The sequence below is a fragment of the Lissotriton vulgaris genome, chromosome 11, assembly GCF_964263255.1.
Source record: "Lissotriton vulgaris chromosome 11, aLisVul1.2, whole genome shotgun sequence".
Taxonomy (NCBI): Eukaryota; Metazoa; Chordata; class Amphibia; order Caudata; family Salamandridae; genus Lissotriton; species Lissotriton vulgaris.
In genome coordinates, this window is record NC_141699.1 from 259,952,912 (window position 1) to 259,973,132 (window position 20,221).

Genomic DNA, 20,221 nt, shown 5'->3' on the forward strand with positions numbered 1-20,221 from the left:
TTCTATTCCTATCACTCTCTTACTATTTAACTCCCTTGCTTCTCATTGCCATCTATACTCCCTTCATTCTGTACTTCCTCTTCCCCACCGCCACTTCTATTCTCATGGTCAGTGACTCATCCGCTTAACACCGATCTGTTTTTAGTCTTATCCCTATCCAAATTCTCTTCCCTCAATAAAGATTTGCCTACAGGATAGGAGGTCATTTTAATTCTCTCATCACTGTCAACATCCAGACAGCCTTTCTCCTGGTGGAGGTAACGATATCAAATGGAGAACGGGATACTCAAGTGACAGACCCGATGTTGACACTATCCATCAAACCACAGTAGTCAGAGATTATATACACCGCAGAACGTTTGTTAGAGTATCTCCGGGACAATATTCCTTAGACTCTGGCATTGAGACCTTTGTGGTTCATTCCCCCGTCCCCCTATTTTGATTGATGACAAGTACTGCTTAGAAGCTGAATGAACCTCTGCTTCTCCCTCCTTTCATTTTGTGAATTGAACAACATTACCTGTTGGTGTCACCTCTCCTCATCAACTCCTTGACTGTCTCTGTCCATCAAACATCAGTTTGGTTCTGCCGCTCAACTCTCTGCCTTACACTTCACCGCTCACCTGAGTCCTTCATCGATCTACCGTTCACTGCCTTTACCTATCTGCCCATCTGTAACTTTCCGTCTGTCTGTGCAGCTCAGCTCTCTGATGTCCCTTCCTTGTGGTTCTTGTGTGCCTTTCGATATATCTTATCTTCTGTAACCTTGTTCTGTTGTCTCCTTCAAAGACAGGAGCTCGAGATGCTGCCTGAGGGGAGGCCATGGCGGTCCATGTGCAAAGGCCTAGTTCTGGGGACTCTCCTGACCAGCTTCATGCTGCTGCTCTACTCCTACGCCATCCCGCCCCTGCGCTTCAGCAACACCGAGTGAGTGTGATGTACAAGCACTATATGCTCCATGTAGCACCCTGAAGCATGGCTTCGGTATATTACACTGGATTACTCTACTGACACGCAACCAAAGATAAAATGTGTTCCCTACACTTCAACATAATCTGTTACCTTCTACACAGTATTTCCTATGTGACCCCTACCTATCTTTAATCTCTGTGCCTTCTCCACAGGGGTTGCATATGTGTCCTGTCTCATAAATATCCATTGTATCTTGTAAAATGTCTGACCCCTACTGAGAGATACAATGTATGTCTCTACCCACAGACTATCCACGCACCTCAGTTCAGGGTTAATGTATCTACCCCTTACCTAAAGCTAGACAAACTGTTTATCCACTATCCATCAATAACTTGTGAATGTACCAAGAAACGTATTTAGGTATATATTTATTGTGAGTTTTGTTGAATGCTACTTGGGAGCCAGGGTCGCTGTGGAACTTTGTGCATGAGAGGTGAGAACCCTGAAGTGAATGGAGTTACGCGCAGGGGGATAGATATCAGTGGTGCAGCCAGAGCAGGTGCACCGGGGCCTAGAAGAAGGTAGTATCTCAGAATATCATTGACAGAAATGTCAACTGACATACATGTTGTGTTTTAAATATAATTTTTGAAAATATCGTCCCATTCGGTGCAGATCTTTTATTAACACCAATGAGGTGATATTTTTGTAATCGATATTTAGCGCACACTATATATATCAGACGGTATTCTGATGACAATATTGTGGTATCATTCCCAGAGGTGAAGGGCGTGATTTCAGAAGTGGCCTGCCCAGATATTTTTGGAAGTGCCTCCCTGGGGCCTGGCTCCGAATTGACTGTGGAGGGAGGGGGGGTGTCACCAGTGGCGGCTCGCCGACAGAGTGCTGCGGGGTGGGGAGGCGGGGTGGGGGAGGGGCAGTAGACTGGGACATACGATGGACAGGAGTAAGGTACGTAATTAAATAAATACAACTATTTACCTTGCGCTCGCTGCATCACCGGTTGGCGATTTTTCATGTACAAAAATGCGACTTAATACCGATTCGCATTTTCCTTTTGCAGTTCGGTATTGGGAAGGGGCGTGTTTAGGACGTCCCTTCCAAATACCGAATAGCACTGCAATGTATGAATGTTTTGAGATTGAAATGCATTTGCAAAACATTCATAATTTACCAACTTCATGGAGGAGGTGGTAACCCATTCGCAAACAGGAAGGGGACCCTGGGTTCTCAAGGGACCCCTTCCCTTTCGTGAATGTGGGTGAAAATATTTTTAAGAGCAGGTAGTGGTGCGATGGACCACTGCCTATTGTTAAAAAATAAAAGTAGGACTTTTCATTTTAATTTTTGTAATGCAGCCCGTTTCCCTTTAAAGGAAATGAGCTGCATTCCAAAAAAAGATTGCTTTATTTGAAAAGCAATCACAGACATGGTGGTCTGCTGACCCCAGCAGGCCACCATCTCTGTGATTGGAACCATTCTCAATGGGTCGCAAATTGCGACCTGCCTGATGAATATTGAAGAGGGAGGTCCATATGCAATCCATTGGGAATCGCATACAGTGTCTGAGACACTGTTGTACACAACTTTGTGATTTCCTAATTGATAATCACAAAAATTCGCAAAAAGGTAATCGCAAACTGACTTTTATGTACATCTGGCCATAGAGAGGCTCAAGGAGCGGCGTAGCATTAGAGGGGATGTTTAGGGTGTTACAGCCCCCTATTAAACATATTAATAGATGGGTACAGGGGCTTTCAGTCGGGTATGGTAAGGTGTTTGTCGGGTTTCACCCAGGATTTTTATATACTCACTAGGATAAAAAAAACACACTCACACTCTCATCTCTGTTTTGAAGGTCTAAAGGCATGGTTATTTTACAAAATACTGTGTTTTAGGTATTCCCCCACAATCGCCACGCCTTTCCCTTTCCTGTGGCGATTAAGCCCCCCTCATGCGCTACTTCTCAAGTAATGATTAACATGATATGCTAGCATTATTGTCGGAAAATCTGAAGCTCACATACCACCTCAGTCTTACCGACCAAGCTACGCCCCTGTAGAGGCTTTAATAATTCCACGATGAGGTGGACTACTGTTCTTATGAGCTGAGCTGAACTGCTCTGTTATAGGATGACTGTGACCACACTCATTCAGTTACTGAGCAGCTCAGCTCAAACTAGAAAAGCGCTTAGGAACGGGGGCTCCACCTAGCATGTGCGAGAAAGAAGGTTGCAGGCTATAGTGAGAGCTATTTCATTTTGGAGGTCACTTAATATCCTTTCAAATACATTTGAAAATACAGAGACAGTTTTTGTCTGTTTCTCTTTTCCTTTCTTCCACTGCTTCTTTTTTATCCTGTCTTCCTCTCAAGTTTCTTCTCCATTTTCTTTCTGTTTCTGTTTTCCTTTCCTCTCCTACTGTCTTTCTCCAGCTTTCCCCTTTTTTACTTTTTTCCTAATTTTTCTTTCTACCTCCTGTTTTCCATTTCATTCCCCTTATTTCCTTCATTCCTTCCCTCCCTCCTTTCTTTCTCCCCTTACTTTCTTTCTTCTTTACTTTCTTTCTTATTTCCTTCATTTTCTTAAGATAGCTCAGTTTCTTTATTCACTCTCTTCATGCATTATTTTGTGTATTATGGTTGCTTGGCAGGTATATGCTATGAGTGTGACTGTTGAGATATTTTCTTTGCAGAGATCTACATGTGCCTGGCATATGAAAACACGTAGGGTTTTAATGCTCTTGGTTATGAGTACAATCCAAATGTTAAAATAAGAACTTTCTGATTTGCTTGTTTGTGGCCATTAATAAACTGGCTAAAGGGTAATTATCGTCGGCTAGTGGACATTTAAGATAGAGTAACCCTGTCTGCCAAGAAAATCAAGCCCAGTGTTTACAGTTGCGAGTTGTTTGATAATTATCACACCCTCACAGTTTTCTCCTGGTAGATTCCAGAAGGTCACACCTGCCAGTGCCAAAGTTTATTGGGGAGAAGGCCTGTGAAAAAGGCACAACATACAGAATTTGGAGTGTTAAATATGAATTCTCCATGGTGTGTCTCATTTTCAAGTTGAAACCCCTGAATTACCTGGTAAATACCTAACACCAGGGTAATAATAATTAACAGGTGTGGTAAACACCGCATCCTATTCCGCCTAACTTGTAATGAGTAAACACAACGAATTGCCTGTACCATTTATAATTTTGAACTGTCAATTTTTAGGTCAAACACAAATACTTTTAGTTTGTCCTGGTATTTTATTTATACCTTTGGATTTCAATTTTTTTTAAATATACATCTCTATTCCTAACATTTGTGTATGAAAAGGAAAAAATAAATGCATTCTATACAACATATACAAAGAAATACACCATTATTTACAAAAGTAATTTACATTCCACATATTTACTGAGACATACTTCACATCCTACATCCTAAATACAAAACTTTATACAAACAGAGACATTACACTTATCTTTTTAGATTTTAACTGAGTGAATCTATATCCAAATTATAGACAAAGTCAAAAGAAAGGAACAAAACCACCAAAGAATGACAGATTTTGTTAAATAGCAGAAATGAATTTAAACTATATCAAAACGAAAATAATTTCTTGGTTCCTTGTGTCGTTATGTGCTCCTTTATTATGCTGACGCGTTTCGAATCCAGGAAAACCAGTTCACAGATTCTCATCAGGACAAATTGGCAAAGGAGCCTTCTTGATCTTAGTAACAGGCTCTTGTTGCAGTGTCTCAATCCGTATTTGTATTACTTCCGGCAAGACATAAGAACGGTTTCGATGATGAAAACTTGAAGGATTTAATACAGTGGCCATACAATCGAACAAGGTGAACTTTAATAAAACTACACAAATGTTACAAATAGAGATATATATATAAAAAAATGAAATCAAATGGTATAAATAAACTACTGGGACAAAGTAAAAGTATTTGTGTTTGACCTAAAAATTGACAGTTCAAAACTATAAATGGTACAGGCAATTCTTCGTGTTTACTGATATATATATATGGCCCTGCCTAGTACATGTTCCTAGGGGCCTAATTCCTTAGCTTTTCAAAATAACTTGTAATGAGGGCATTTGACATTTCAAACTAATACAGAAGAGTTTGCATACCCCCAGCACAGCTTTCACCAAAGATAATTTAACCCAAGTATGCAATTAGTTGCGTGCGCTGCAAGAAAAAAGGGCTTCACACTGTCAGCAGTTCCACTTCCTCATCAAACCTTGCCCTGTATTTGTTGGAAGTCTGCCCGTAGTAATAAAAGTGCGAATTGGGCAATATCCAGCTATCTGATGCAGATAAACAAAGCATCTTTATTCTCTGATAAAACCCTAAAACAAATAAAATTATGACAGATAGTTCAGGTTGTTCCTTTCTGTGAACAAACCAATGCATTCATAGAAAGGAAATAGTAATTTCTTTGTTGATGGAACATCCTCTTGAGCCAGACATGAACGATGAGATACACATATTTTCTATTAAGGAGACTTTTTTGCGAAAATGTTAAAGGATAAAGTTGTTTTTGAGGGACTCCTTCTTTCGTGACCATCATTGGTACAATATAAAAAAACAACTATATACTAAGTGAACATTGTACTATTACTGGTATCAAAATAGAGAATTGTTGTAGCTTTTTCTCATGCTGGTTAATGTTTGTAAAGGCAATAAAGGCCAAGGACCATACAAGCAAGGCCCTGAAGCTGGATCTGAGCATGCTTTATAACATGGCATGCCAAGGATAACAATTGATTGCATGGAAAGGTAACAGCTTTCACCCACAGAGGATTCGCAGCGACTATGGTGCTCGGTGCAGACGTTTTTTTCAGCTAAATGCTGGTTGCAACATATATTAACTAAGAATTTCTGCTTGAAGAGAATCATGAGTATGCCAAGTAGACTGTTTCAACAAGTAGAGTTGCACACCACCTTCCCTCTTCTTGGGCATCACTTTTTATAATCCAAAACAGGTGAATCCATAAAAGTTCCAAAGCTGAAAGGAAAATTCCAATTATATATATATATATATATATATATATATATATATATATATATATATATATATATATATATATATATATATATATATATATATATATATATATATATATATATATATATATATATATATATATATATATATATATATATATATATATATATATATATATATATATATATATATATATATATATATATATATATATATATATATATATATATATATATATATATATATATATATATATATATATATATATATATATATATATATATATATATATATATATATATATAGTCCCCTACGGTTACACAGACTCCTCTTTAGTGATGCACTATGTGAACTGCCACCCTTGTGTTTTACAATCTGAATATACTCTCCAAAAGCAGAGCTTCCAGCTTATCTACTTCATTGACAGAGACAAAAGCCCCATAAATTAGTTGGATGTGCTACTGTATAAAATGTTCTTTCGATTAATACTATCTGCCAGGGGAATACTTAATTATGTGAATATATGGATGATTCAGTAGATGGAGACCTTTAATTACAGATCATTAACATTTGCATTCCCCATCTCTATATCATCAATGCATCCTGAATCCGGGGACAGCCTGTGCACTCAATGATAATCAATACATTCTATGCCCATCGATAGTGTCTGTTGCCTCCATCCACATCAACATCAGTCTCTTTTCCTCTCTCTCGATAGCAAGTTAGGGATCGAAGTGTAGAAGAACATCTACTGCTCAACCCACTAAGGGAATGCAAGAATGGCTCCCCGTACCTCCACCTGCGGTCGCCATACTTGAAACAACTGAGGGGCCCCCTTCCAAACTGACCACCGAAACCTTAAAGGTCCTCTCCTGGAATGTGGCAGGTATTGCAAACAAAATACATACAGCAGACTGGGATTTCTTAATAAGCACCAGTGATATCTGTCTCTTCCAGGAGACGTGGGCCAGGGACCCACTGAGTAGAGCGGGCTTCGCAGTTTTTGAAATTCAGGCCAGATGGAGTGGGAAGGGGAGCCCTTCAGGGGGCTTGGCGATCTGGGTAGCCAGCCACACTGGATGCACTGCGGAGAGCGTCCCCACGTTCTCGGACGACATCCAGTGTGTACTTCTTGGGAGGCCCAATGCAGTAAAATTGGCTATTATAAATGTATATTCCCGTCCAGTCAGTGTAGCTAAGGAATCGCCCACCTTGGAAGACCTTGCGTCTTTCTTGGACTCACTGCCTAGTGATTATAAAATCGTGATGGGCGGAGACTTTAATTGCCACTTCGAACCCTTGGAAGGCCTAAGGGAGGGTGCCCTTACCACCGAAGATGACTTTTGGGGTGTTCCACGTTGTTCATCCCCTCACCCCAAATCTTGGTCTCCACTTGTTGTGCAAATCATGTCCCTCACCTTAAACTATGCATTGAGGGCTTGTAATGGTCGCACCCCGTCAGACTCCCCCTCATCGTGTACCTTCAATAGGAAGGGCCATGAATCGAGGTTAGATTACATCTTTGTCGACATTGGCTCCTGGTCCAAGGTCCAGGATTTTAGAGTATCTCCTAGAATAGATAGCGACCACAACGCTCTTGTATTAGACCTGAAACATCCAGCACCTGATGCCGAGTCGCTATCCACCAACCATAAGGAGGATCCTGGAAACCTGGCCCTTAGTTCTAATAGGCGTAGGGTAAAATGGGGGAAAGTAATTAGCAAAGAGGAAAACATAAGGAAAATCTTTGATATTGCACTCCCGAAGTTTGTGGAATTAGATGAACTAATTAACCAGCCTAGATCCACAGATTTCAACCATAAATTGGGTCATATTCATGCAAATCTAGTAGGTTCACTAGCTGAGGTTTTCCACCCAGTGGCAGCCCCTCGGCGCAAACAGACCCGTACCTCAGCATGGTACGACTCTTCCTGTAGAAAGGCCAAGAAAGAATTAATTGAAAATATTAAAGCAGGGTCAGACAAGGGTATGGTCGCCAAGCTTAGACGCGATTATAAGGATGCCATGGCGTCGGCAAAAATGGAGTGGGATTGGAGTCATTGGCAGGATCTCTCCTCTGCATTAGATACCAGAGACTCGAAAAAATTCTGGTCCTTGGTGAATAATGGCACAGGAGAGGCTAAAGCTGCAGTGGAGCAAAATATTGCACCATCTGTTTGGGAAGCCCACTATGGCAAACTGTATCAGGACACTGAATTGCCCGCCAATGAAGCGGTTCCTGACGTTACATCCACCCCTGCAGTGGGTCTGGAATTCACTCTTGGTGAGGTGGTTGGTGCAGTAGAGAGACTGGCAATGGGGAAGGCCCCGGGATTGGATAGGTTGCCCGGTGATCTCTTCAGACAACACCCTGAGATCTGGGGCCCGTACCTCCTTATTCTCTATAATGCCATCTTGGGAGGTATGGAAATCCCCTGTACTTGGCTGGGAGCAGAGATAGTGCCAATTTACAAAAAGGGTTCTCCTCTTCTCCCAGCCAACTACAGGCCGATTAGCCTCATAGACGTTCCCCAAAAACTCTTCTCTCGTCTCCTCTTGGACCAGCTCCTCGATTGGATGGAGGCAAATGAAATCCTTAGTCCTCTTCAGGCTGGCTTCAGAAAAAACACGTCCACCATGGACCAGATCTTCCGCCTCATCCTCCTGTATTGGAAAACGGTGAGGATTGAGGTGGGGGAGGCTATACATGGTGTTCGTGGATCTGAGGTCAGCCTTTGACTTGGTCCCACGGAAAAAACTATGGGAGGTCCTAAAGGAGCTGGGTGTTCCAACCCAGCTGTTGCATGCCATAAGTAGGCTCCATGACGGCAACTATGCGCAGGTCAGGTGTGGGAGGGATGGAGCGCTGTCATCAAGAATTCCTGTTCTCAGAGGGGTAAGGCAGGGTTGCGTCTTGGCGCCAACCCTGTTTTGCCTCTTCGTCAACAGCGTTATATCTCACCTTGATGATGTTAAAGATAATGACGCCCCCTCTCTGGCAGGCAGGAGGGTGCCAGCCATTATGTTTGCTGACGACACCCTCCTGCTTTCTAAAAGTCCAATGGGGATCCAAAGGATCTTAGATGGATTTGGTCTTTTCTGTAGACAACATGGTCTAGAGATCAATACAGAGAAGACCAAATTCATGATCTTCAACCCATCATCAAAGACCAGACCTAATCCCACTCTGGGTACAGCCAGCCTGGAAAGGGTTACAACCTTTCAATATTTGGGTGTGACTCTACACGAGAACTTATCCTGGGACCCCCAGATAGTGAAATCCCGGCTAAAGTTGACCCAATTATCTGGTGCAATTTTGAAGGTTGTAAATACTTCAACCTTCAAACCCATAAGCCCGGCACTGGAATTGTATAAAACGCAAGCCAAAGCGGCTGCAATGTATGGCAGTGAGCTATGGGGGTACAGAGCAGGTCCGGAACTCGCCAGAGTAGAAAACATCTTTCTCAGACGCCTTCTGGCCCTCCCCCGTGGCACACCTCTGTTTCCCCTAAGATTGGACGTGGGCTTACCCTCTATCGCTGCTGAGCTGGAGTCTAAGCCAGTAAGATTCTGGCACAGACTCTGGTCCACCAGCGAGCTTGCACACTACAGGAGTGATCTTACCCACGTAATGGACTTGATCCACCGAGATAGAATTCCCTGGCTGACCTTTGTCAAGAAGGAATTGTATCGTTTAAAACTGTCTGAGCTCTGGGAGTCTCCATCACTAGGCTGTCAAAGGCTATCCCGGGAACGACTAGTCCAAATCCACAAGGAAAAAAGTCTCGATCTACTTCTGACCTCAACTAACAACGGCACCCAAACTGAACGTTTCTTGCAATTCAAAAACTCATATGAATTTGAGGGTTTTATGGACATTATTTTTCCAATTTTAGCCAGGAAACTGTTTATACAGTGGAGGCTTGGCACTTTGCCTATTAAAACTTTTACCTCCAAATGGCTTCATCAGGATGATAAAACCTGTCCGGGTTGTAACTCCCATGATGAGGAAGAAACCCACCTTCTTTTCTTTTGTCCTGCATACTACAGACCAAGGAAATACTTGCTGGTCCCCCTCTGTAGGAATTATGGGTTTCAGGAGCCATACAGATGCTTACAGAGTATTAAGAACTAGTACTCTGCCCCACATAGTCTTTGCTGTGGCGAAATTCATCATGGCTATGTGGCATATTAGGAAAAAATTGTTAAATGCACAAAACCCAAAAATATGAATTTGTTTTTATGGTTATGGACTGTGCTTTTTAATCAATTCATGTATGTTTTTTCCTGATTATGAATTGTTCCCTTTTTAGCTTCATCATGTCTGGAACGACCCAGTAGTCAATTTTATGTAATGTGTTTTTATAATCGTAATCTTTTTTTAACATGGTTGTTAAAATGTAATATGTTATGTATCTTTTATGGTCTTATAGACCGAAATAAAGAATTTTTGGATTGGATTGGATTTGCATTCCCCATCTCTATATCATCAATGCATCCTGAATCCGGGGACAGCCTGTGCACTCAATGATAATCAATACATTCTATGCCCATCGATAGTGTCTGTTGCCTCCATCCACATCAACATCAGTCTCTTTTCCTCTCTCTCGATAGCAAGTTAGGGATCGAAGTTTATTTCTTTTTCTCTTTTACAACTCTGAAGAATACTACCTCCTCCTCTGCTGAATGTTATCCACATGCTTCTACTGTACAGCGACTCACTATTAATTAACTACTTTGAAGCGTGAAATGTTTTTTCTTTAATATCCCAGTTCATCGAAGCATTACTAACATGTACTATCTCAGACACATCTCAGGCCACCTTTGCCTCATAGTGACTAGGGAACCAGCTTTGCTTCACAGATGTAAGAAATAGTACCAGGGCTGTAATGCGTACAAGCAACTGTATGGAAAACAATATAATGACCGTTACATCTCTAAAACATGGAAACATCATAATCTTTCAAATACAATCTCAAGATTCATAAAAAGGGACTAAACTGTACAAAACACGAGCCTAGCTCTCATCCTAAATGCTAACTAAACTGAAGTCTAATCCTCACCTCGGGACTAAGCTTAATAGTAGGTAGAGGTAAAATTCTAAGTGCCTGCGTAATTTTCAGCATTTCACGTTATGCTTTTTATGCAAAGTTCCACACAATTAAGGCCTATAGAGTAATTGGGGGTTGCATAGGGAAAAATCCTATTCCAGGAACAACGTGAATGAACAGAACGCGAGCAGCTCTAATTCTCTACAGATGTGAGTTTAGACGAAACACTTCGCTCTAAAATCTGGTGCAGAATGATTCTCTACTATAGAGAAGAAGGTTGACCCATTGCCATTATGGTGCATGCTTTAGTTGATGGAAGAAAAAATATGAAGAACCATTTAGCAGACCGACGGCCAAAAACCCCATTATGTATATAAATTATGAATGACTTCTTGAGGAGAAAATAGTCCGACGAAACTAAACCTGTCTCAAAGGCCAGACCTAAAAAGGAATCCAGAAGAGGTGGAAGAGGACGCTCAAACATGAAAAATTTTGAGACTAAATACTCCTGTGAGCTGATCCAAGATGTGACTTGGCCAAAAGTCTACTGTCCAGTAGCAAAAAGAACTAATGGCTGAATGAAGCTGATAAAAGCCCTTTAAAGTGAGCCTAGAATACAAGGTGAGCTCTTGAGGTGCAGACCCTCTGTTGGAACTGTACTGTTTTGTTTATTGAAAGGTAGTCCGCGATATTAACATAAACATGGCTGCCAATGCAAAAGAACAATTGATGGACAGAATGCTGAACAATGTCAAACATTCACCCCAGTACTGAGATCTGGGCCTAAATCATCATTTTTTTGCTCCCCATGCCATTCCAGTTTAGACCCAGCTATATGTAAATCTGTCTTGACCCTGTTCCCCATGAGAACAATCCAGCTCGAACTGCCAAGCCATGCTCTCCTTGGACTTGGACACAAGCATTATGGGACCGGTTTAGGGGTTTCACCCCTCATCCGCCAGGCTAGCTTCAATCCAGTGGCCTGGAGAGCACGGGACCCATGTGTCTGGGCATACCCGTCCTACTCGGGGTGACAAATGCAAAAAGATTTGATGGACAGAATATTGAACAATGTCCTTCATTCACCCCAGTACAGAGATCTAGGCCTAAATCCATCGTTTTTTGCTCCCCATGCCAATCCAGTTTGAACCCAGCCATATGCAAATCAGTCTTGACTCTGTTCCTCATGGGATCAGTCCAGCCTGGACTGGAAACGTATTGATGGTCTATCAAATCTCAGAGCGGTTTGACGTAATTCAGTTTATGAGATGCTACATAAAAACGTCACTTGTAAATGGTTTATTAAAAAGGAATATACTGCTTGGCATATAATTCGGGCAGATCTTTACATCCCAGCTCCAGCATACATTTATGTTTTTGTTTCTATGCACAAACATTATCAGATGTTCGCCCGTAAAGCTGCGCCCAGTGCAGGTTTCCAGGGGTACTTCTGGCGATCTCACGTGGCACGTTTCCTAGTATCCTATTCTTATGATCCGAAAATGTACTTGTGCAGAATTTGTCACAGAGGGAATGGAGGACCAAATGCTCTAACTCCTTTTTATTATTTGTGGGGAAAACTTTTTTCCACATGGATCAAGTCTTTCCCTCCGAACCTCCAGTATATCTAGGGGTGATCCGCCCTCCCTCCCTCCCATCCTGAACAGAGAATTACTTCACACTTAGTTTGAGTAACTTTCTGGCAATTTCCAGGGAGGGAAGTGATTCGATTTTAGTTTATGAATGGTCCCGAAAGTACATGTAGTCGGCGTTCACAAACTTACTGCGCAAACTGCCTTATAATGCATACCTGCAACCCCTAATTCTCTATATTGAATTTTTCTACACCCGTTGCAAAAAAATCTGCAATAGTAAATACAATTACGATTGTGAATCTTAATATACATTTCTGGCAGGCGAAGATGCGTTTTTTTCTCAGCCTTTGTAGATAGGGCTCATTAACTATAAATGGATGTCTATGTAGTTATATAATCAAATGTACGTAATGAAACGCACATGTTAAAAAACGATCCTTTTTTATTTGAGTCCGACTTCTGCATGTTTCCTGTGTCGTTTACATGCCAGATCACTTGATGGCTCGGCTCGTGCCTTAGCTCTTAGAGCCAAACAGGACTCCTGACTCTGATCTGGCTCTTTTCTTTAGTTATAACGAGACAAAAGCATGACAGTAATAAGCATGACTAATATTTTCAAATGCAATATTCTACCATATTCTACCATCTACAACCCTGCCTGCTTTAGAACCCACAGAGATCAGTGAAAGCACTGGAGTCCTTGATGCAAATGAGGGAGGGGACAGGTGGGGATGAGCGACTAAATGCTATCTCTGTCACTGGATGGACTTTGGAAACTATTGATTGTGGGTTTATGTTTGTTTTTAACGATGTCTCCAGTGGGTACTGCATCTTTTTTTCAAGATCTGGTTTGCATATGAGTAACATCACTGTATCTCTGTGGACTGGGTGGGTGGTAGATCAGTGATCAGACATTTCCTGATAAAATCTGTCCATGTTGCTACTGGCAGAGCCTTCCCACAACAAGCTTACAATTATGTTTTTTTTTCTCCATTGTGAAGGGTTGTACACGCCTAACCATGCCACCAGATAGTAGCTATGTCTCATCGTCTTGGATGTAGCTACTACTACTTGTATAGCACAGACCTTGCTGCATACGACGGAACACTGAACAGTAACACTGAGCCAACGAAAACGATTCAATCAATCAATCAATCAGGCAAATTTATACAGCGCGCTACTCACCCGCTAGGGTCTCAAGGCGCTGGGAGGGGGGTCCGCTACTGCTCGAATAGCCAGGTCTTGAGTTGTTTTCTGAAGGACAGATGGTCCTGGGTCAGCCGTAGGTGGGTGGGGAGGGAGTTCCATGTCTTGGCTGCCAGGTAGGAGAAGGATCTTCCTCCGGCGGTGGCTCTGCGAGTGCGTGGGACGGTTGCGAGAGCGAGTCTGGTCGAGAGGAGCTGGCGGGTGGGTGTGTAGAATGTGAGGAGGTTGTTGAGGTACTTGGGCCACAGGTCGTGGAGAGCCTTGTGTGCATGGGTGAGGAGTCTGAACGTGATTCTCTTGGTGACGGGGAGCCAGTGCAGGTCTCTCAGGTGGGTAGAGATGTGGTCGTGGCGGAGATGTCCAAGATGAGTCGTGCAGAGGCGTTCTGTATGCGCTGCAGTCTTTTCTATATTTTTACTGAGGTTCCCGCATAGAGGGTGTTTCCGTAGTCCAGTCAGCTGGTGATGAGGCCCTTGGTGACCGTCTTCCTGGTTTCGGTGGGGATCCACCGGAAGATCTTTCGTAGCATGCGCAGGGTGTTGAAACAGGATGATGAGACGGCGTTGACTTGTTTGGTCATCGTGAGGGAGGAGTCCAGGATGAACCCCAGGTTGCGTGCGTGATTCGTTGGCTTGGGGGCGGTGCCCAGGGCAGGGGGCCACCAGGAGTCGTCCCAGGCGGAGAGGGATGATCCCAGGATGAGGACTTCCGTCTTGTCTCAGTTCAGTTTCAGGCGGCTGGTCTTTATCCACTCTGCGACGTCTTTCATTCCTTCCTGTAGGCTGGCTCTGGCGGTGGCGGGGTCGTTGGTGAGGGAGAGGATCAGCTGGGTGTCGTCGGCGTAGGAAATGATGTTTAGGTTGTGTTGGCGTGCGATGGCTGTGAGGGGACTCATGTACACGTTGAAAAGGGTGGGGCTGAGCGAGGATCCTTGAGGTACGCCGCAGATGACTTCGGTGGCCGCGTATCGGAACGGGGGGAGGCGGACACTCTGAGTTCTTCCGGCGAGGAACGAGGTGATCCACTCCAGTGCCTTCCCTTGGATTCCGGTGTTTCTGAGGCGCTGTATTAGTGTGCGGTGGCATACTGTGTCAAATGCTGCTGAGAGATCCAGGAGGATGAGGGCAGCTGTTTCCCCGTTGTCAAGCAGGGATCTGATGTCGTCGGTGGCTGCGATGAGGGCGGTCTGGGTGCTGTGGTTAGCTCGGAAACCGGACTGCGAGGGGTCAAGGGATCCGTTTGTCTCGAGGAAGGTGGCGGGTTGTTTGTTGACGGTCTTCTTGATGACTTTGGCAGGGAAAGGGAGGAGCGAGATGGGGCGGAAGTTCTTGAGGTCCTTGAGGTCCGTGGGGTCCGCGGTGGGTTTCCTCAGGAGGGCGCTGAGCTCGGCATGTTTCCAGCTTTCCGGAAAGGTGGCGGTGGCGAAGGAGATGTGGATGATGTCCTGGACTTGGGGTGTGATGATGGAGTCGGCCTTGTTGAAGACGTGGTGAGGGCAGGGGTCGGTTGGGGAGCCAGAGTGGATGGTGCTCATCGTGTGGGTGGTGTCTTCTGTGCTGACTGGGGTCCAGTTGCAAAGGGTGGTGGTGGGGGGCGCCAGTTCGGTGGTTGGGTGCGTGGTCTGTGCGCCGATGCTGTTGTGTATACCAGCGATTTTGCGATGGAAGAACGAGGCGAGTGAGTCGCAGAGGTCTTGCGAGGGTGTGATGCCGTTGTTGCAGGCACTGGGGTTGGAGAGCTCTTTAACGATGCTGAAGAGTTCCTTGCTGTTGTGGGTATTGTTGTCTAGTCGTTCTTTGAATGTTGTCCTTTAGGTGGTGCGGATCAGCTGGTGGTGTATGCGGGTGGCGTTTTTTAGGGCTGTCATGTTTTCTGTAGTCTGGTCGTGGCGCCAGGTTTTCTCGAGGGTGCGGCAGTTTTTCTTGGAGGTTTTGAGTTCGTTGGTGAACCACGAGGCTTTCTTGCTGCCGGGTCTGCTGGGAGGGTTTTTCAGTGGAGCGATGTTATCGGCGCAGTTGGTGAGCCACTGTGTGAGGTTGCGGGCTGCTTCGTTGGGATCCGTTGTGTTGGCGGGAAGGTTCTGGCTGAGTGAGGTAGTGAGCTGGTCGGCGGTGATCTGCTCCAGCTTCTGCATTGGACCTGTTGCGGGTGGTGATTGGTCGTGGTTCTCCTGAAGTTGAAGTGGACGCAGCTGTGATCAGTCCAGTGTAGTCCGGTGGAGTGGCTGAAGGAGATGTGTTTGCTGGAGGAGAAGACGGGGTCAAGCGCGTGGCCGGCGTAGTGGGTGGGGGTGTTCACCAGTTGCTTGAGTCCAAGGTTGGCGAGGTTGTCCAGCAGGGTGGTGGTGTTGTTGTTGTTGTTGTTCTCCAGGTGGAAGTTGAGGTCCCCTAGGAGGATGTAGTCTGAGGAGGCGAGGGCGTGCGGGCTGATGAAGTCTACGATGGCTTCGCTGAATTGTGTGCGTGGTCTTGGGGTCGGTATGTATTTGGAAGTGGAGGTGCTCGGCGGAGGTGAGGGTGTCTTCGGAGTTGGGCGTGATGCGGATGGTGTTTCTGTGGACGATGGCGATGCCTCCTCCAGTTTGGTCGACGCGGTCCCTCCTGGTAATCTTGTAGCCCTCCAGGATGGCTATGGCGATGTCGGGGGCTGAGGAGGTGTTCATCCAGGTTTCTGTGAGGAAGGCGAAGTCTGGTGATGTTGTGTCGAGGAGGTTCCAGAGTTCGACGGCGTGCCTGTGGACGGAGCGGGTGTTGAGCAGGATGCACTTGAGGTGAGTGTTGCCGGTGCCTGGCCTTGTGGGTGCGGTGCAGGTCCAGAGGCAGGTGAACTTGCAGGCTTGGCAGGTGAAGGGTCCGTGGGTGCGTTTCGGGGTGGCTCGGTAGCAGGCGTGGTTCCGGCCTGGGTTGAGGGCGTGGAGGGCGGCGGCATCGTAAGTCCGTCGTGTGGGCTGGTATCGTCGGGGACCAGGGGTCCTGGCGCTGGGCGAGGTTCGGGCGCAGACGGGCTTGTCTTTGGCGCGCCTTCGGCGCGCAGTCGGCGCGCCCGCTGCGTGTGCTCGCTGCGCGTATGCGTGGACTCCGACATAAATGGCGAAGTGGGAGGGAGGAGCAGCTGGGAGGCGGGAGCGGGGCGGCGAATGGAGAGCGGATACAGAAAATCAGAAAATAAAGGGGCGGGGCCGCCGGGAAGCAGAGGCGGGGAGTGGGGGGTGGGGGGAAGAGTGGGAAAACAGAGACGAGGGTGCAGCAAAAACAACGAAAAATAAATAAACAGTCACAGGTAGCAGAAAAGTAGAACAGTAAAAAACAGGCACAACACAATACCAAAGCGGGTAATCCTCAGCTGCATGAGCAGCGGCGAATCACGGGCAGAAACAGACAGGGACTACCAGCCCCAGAATCCTTAGCTGCGGGGCAGCGGCGAACTTGCGGCAGTAGCGGGGGACCTTGGGCATACTCACGGGGGTCTGAGCAGTGTGTGGAGTGAACGGCACTGGAGCAGGGTCAGAGGTCACAGCTCACCACTGCGTGGGCTCCCCCATAAATGGCCAAGTGGGAGGGAGGAGCAGCTGAGAGGCGGGAGCGGGGCGGCGAATGGGGAGGGGATACAGAAAATAAAGGGGCAGGGGCCGCAGGGGAGCAGCGGCGGGAAGCGGGGGGAGGAGCGGGAAAACGGAGGCGAGGGTGCAACAAAAACAACAAAAAATAAAATAAACAGTCACAGGTAGCAGAAAAGTAGAACAGTAAAAAACAGGCACAACGCAATACCAAAGCAGGTAATCCTCAGCTGCAGGAGCAGCGGCGAATCACGGGCAGAAACAGACACGGACTACACGCCCTAGAATCCTTAGCTGCGGGGCAGCGGCGAACTCGCGGCTGTAGTCGGGGACCTTGGGCACACTCACGGGGGCCCACGCAGTGTGTGGAGCGACCGGCCCTGGAGCAGGGTCAGGGGTCGTGATTGCTTACAAGAGGCAGGTTTTATGCAGAGTCCTAGGTCCAAAAACTTAGGAAATCTAAAATGGATTAAATAGAGCAAGTATAAATTACATACAAAAGTGGTAAGTCGGCCATGGCCAAAATCATGCCTGATGGGGGTGATAGAGGCCTTGTTCTTTGTTGGGCATTGATTGAAACAGTTTTACAGTAGGGTTGTTATTCTTGGATTTGAAGGATGCTGAAATGTCGAATGAACTATATGGTTTCATTATGACCTGTTGGATATGTAGTTCATCTGCGTGGCTCAAGGTTTTCTTCTGGTCATCAGTTGCATTGAAAATGGTGATGGGGGTAGTGGACGATAGTAGTCAGGTAGGGCTGGTTGTAAATATATTGTGTTTCCAGTATAGCGCAGTCACCAGCCCAAACGGGATGGAGCTGTACTCAGGCGGCAAGTATCAGGGTATACTTATGATACAGCATAGACTCTTGGCTTGATTGCCTCCAGGTGCTCCGGCTTAGCTATACACGAAAGGCGATAGACAGATAATTTTTTAATTAAAAAAAAAATCTTTTTAACAAACATTGGTGCACCTTTACATTGGCTCAACGCAAACGAAGGGGGAGGAGGATAGCACCTTACTTTGACCTCCTCGGAGTCAATATCAACAGACATAAAGAAGTAAAGCTTCTGAAATGCAATTTTTATCTAGTGATAAGTAAAGGTTAAAGTGTAGCAAATTGCAGTACTTTGTAAACACTGCCCTCCACTACAACAAATTGTGTCATGCTTCATCATAGGGCTGCTGCGACGCCTCAGTGCAGACCAACGCTTGAGGCAGAGCAGTAGGGTGGGGAAGACAAAACAAACACACAGAAAATAAAAAGGATCCAAGGAAATATACGTGCAGATTATAAGTCTAAAACTAACTAAGGGATATCCTCATTATAGTTTTATTCCTGGATTCCCCTTTCAGGGTTAAAAGGTAAGTCACTATCAAAGGATGGTGGTGAAGAGAGTGTATTAGGCACCCAACACCCCTCCATTCTGCACACATTTCGATATGTTTCTGCCGGAATACGTGTCTCTACCAGCATTCGTCAGGACTGACGGATCCCTAGAATCACTGACAGAATATCGAGAGTCAGAATATCGACCTACAGAACTATTAACGCAAAAATATCGACATCCTATCTACATTATGTAAGTACAAACAAATCAGTAAAAAAATATTGATGTAAAAAATATCATTGTTAAAATTATTGTTTTATTATAACTAATATATATAATGTAAAAATAAATTAAACATATAATATATAATATGTATACTTGCTTAATAATATTTTAAAATAATTATTATAACAACTTCTAAATTGTTTAAAAATATCTTATAAATTACAAATACATCTATACACTTTAAACAATAATATAAATAAATATATAACCAATTTTATAAATTACAATTATTTGTTTTAAAATGTATTATATACTACATTAACTAAAATAATACAAAAAATATTAGATAGCGGAGGGAATAAATTTACTATTCCAACTCTAAACAGTGCAACAGTAGAGAAAATGTTGGATAGCGTAGGGGTAAAAATTTCTATTTCCAATCCAGTGAGGGCAACAGTAGGAAAAGTGTTGGATAGCGTGGGGGTTAAAATGACTATTCCCACTCCAGTGAGTGAAACAGTAGGGAAAGAGTTGGGTAGTTTAGGGGTAGAAATGACTATTCCCACTCCAGTGAGTGCAACAGTAGAGAAATTGCTGGATAGCATAGGGGTAAAAATTACTATTCCCACTCCAGTGAGTGCAACAGTAGGAAAAGTGTTGGATAACGTTAGGGTTAAAATTACTATTCCAACTCTAGTGAGTGTAACAGCGTGGAAAATGTATGATAGCGTAGGGGTTAAATTAACATAATTAATAATTAAATAATTTTTGTAAAATAAATAACATATTAATAATTCATTAACAACAAATAAATAATAAATACCAATAAAATTAAAATAATATTTACTTAAATAAAATTACATTACTTCCCTATTCCCCTATAAACGCACAACCCGCCACACATAAGAAAAGAACACAATTAATTCAATTATCAATTAATAACAATTCATTACCAATGAAAAATTAACTAACAATAAATTAATACTCAATACCAATTAAGAAAAATTAACAATTATGTAATTATAATAAATTACTGCCCACCCTATTCCCCTATAAAACCCACAACCAACTACACATAAAAATATCACAGTGTAATTATCAATTAATCAATTAATAAAAATTGATTACAAATTAATAATTAATTAGCACTAAATTAATAACCAATACCAATTAATACAAATTAAAATGCACTTAATTATATTAAATTACTTCCCACCCTATTCCCATATAAACCCACAACCCACTACACATAAAAAATAACACATTTAATGTTATTATCAATTAATCAATTAATAAAAATTAATTACC

General features: G+C 43.9%; 1 protein-coding gene across 6 annotated transcripts in view; it reads left to right on the plus strand.

Moving 5' to 3' along the window:
• Nucleotides 1-20,221, plus strand: part of GAL3ST1 (galactose-3-O-sulfotransferase 1) — a 226,085-nt gene that overhangs the window by 169,011 nt on the left and 36,853 nt on the right. For 5 of the 6 annotated variants that reach the window (XM_086943194.1, XM_086943195.1, XM_086943196.1 and 2 more), the window contains one exon: nt 790-927. In XM_086943194.1, the coding sequence (XP_086799320.1) occupies nt 790-927 (138 nt within the window). The remainder of the gene's footprint in view (nt 1-789; nt 928-20,221) is intronic. The other variant, XM_086943198.1, reaches the window with a different exon arrangement.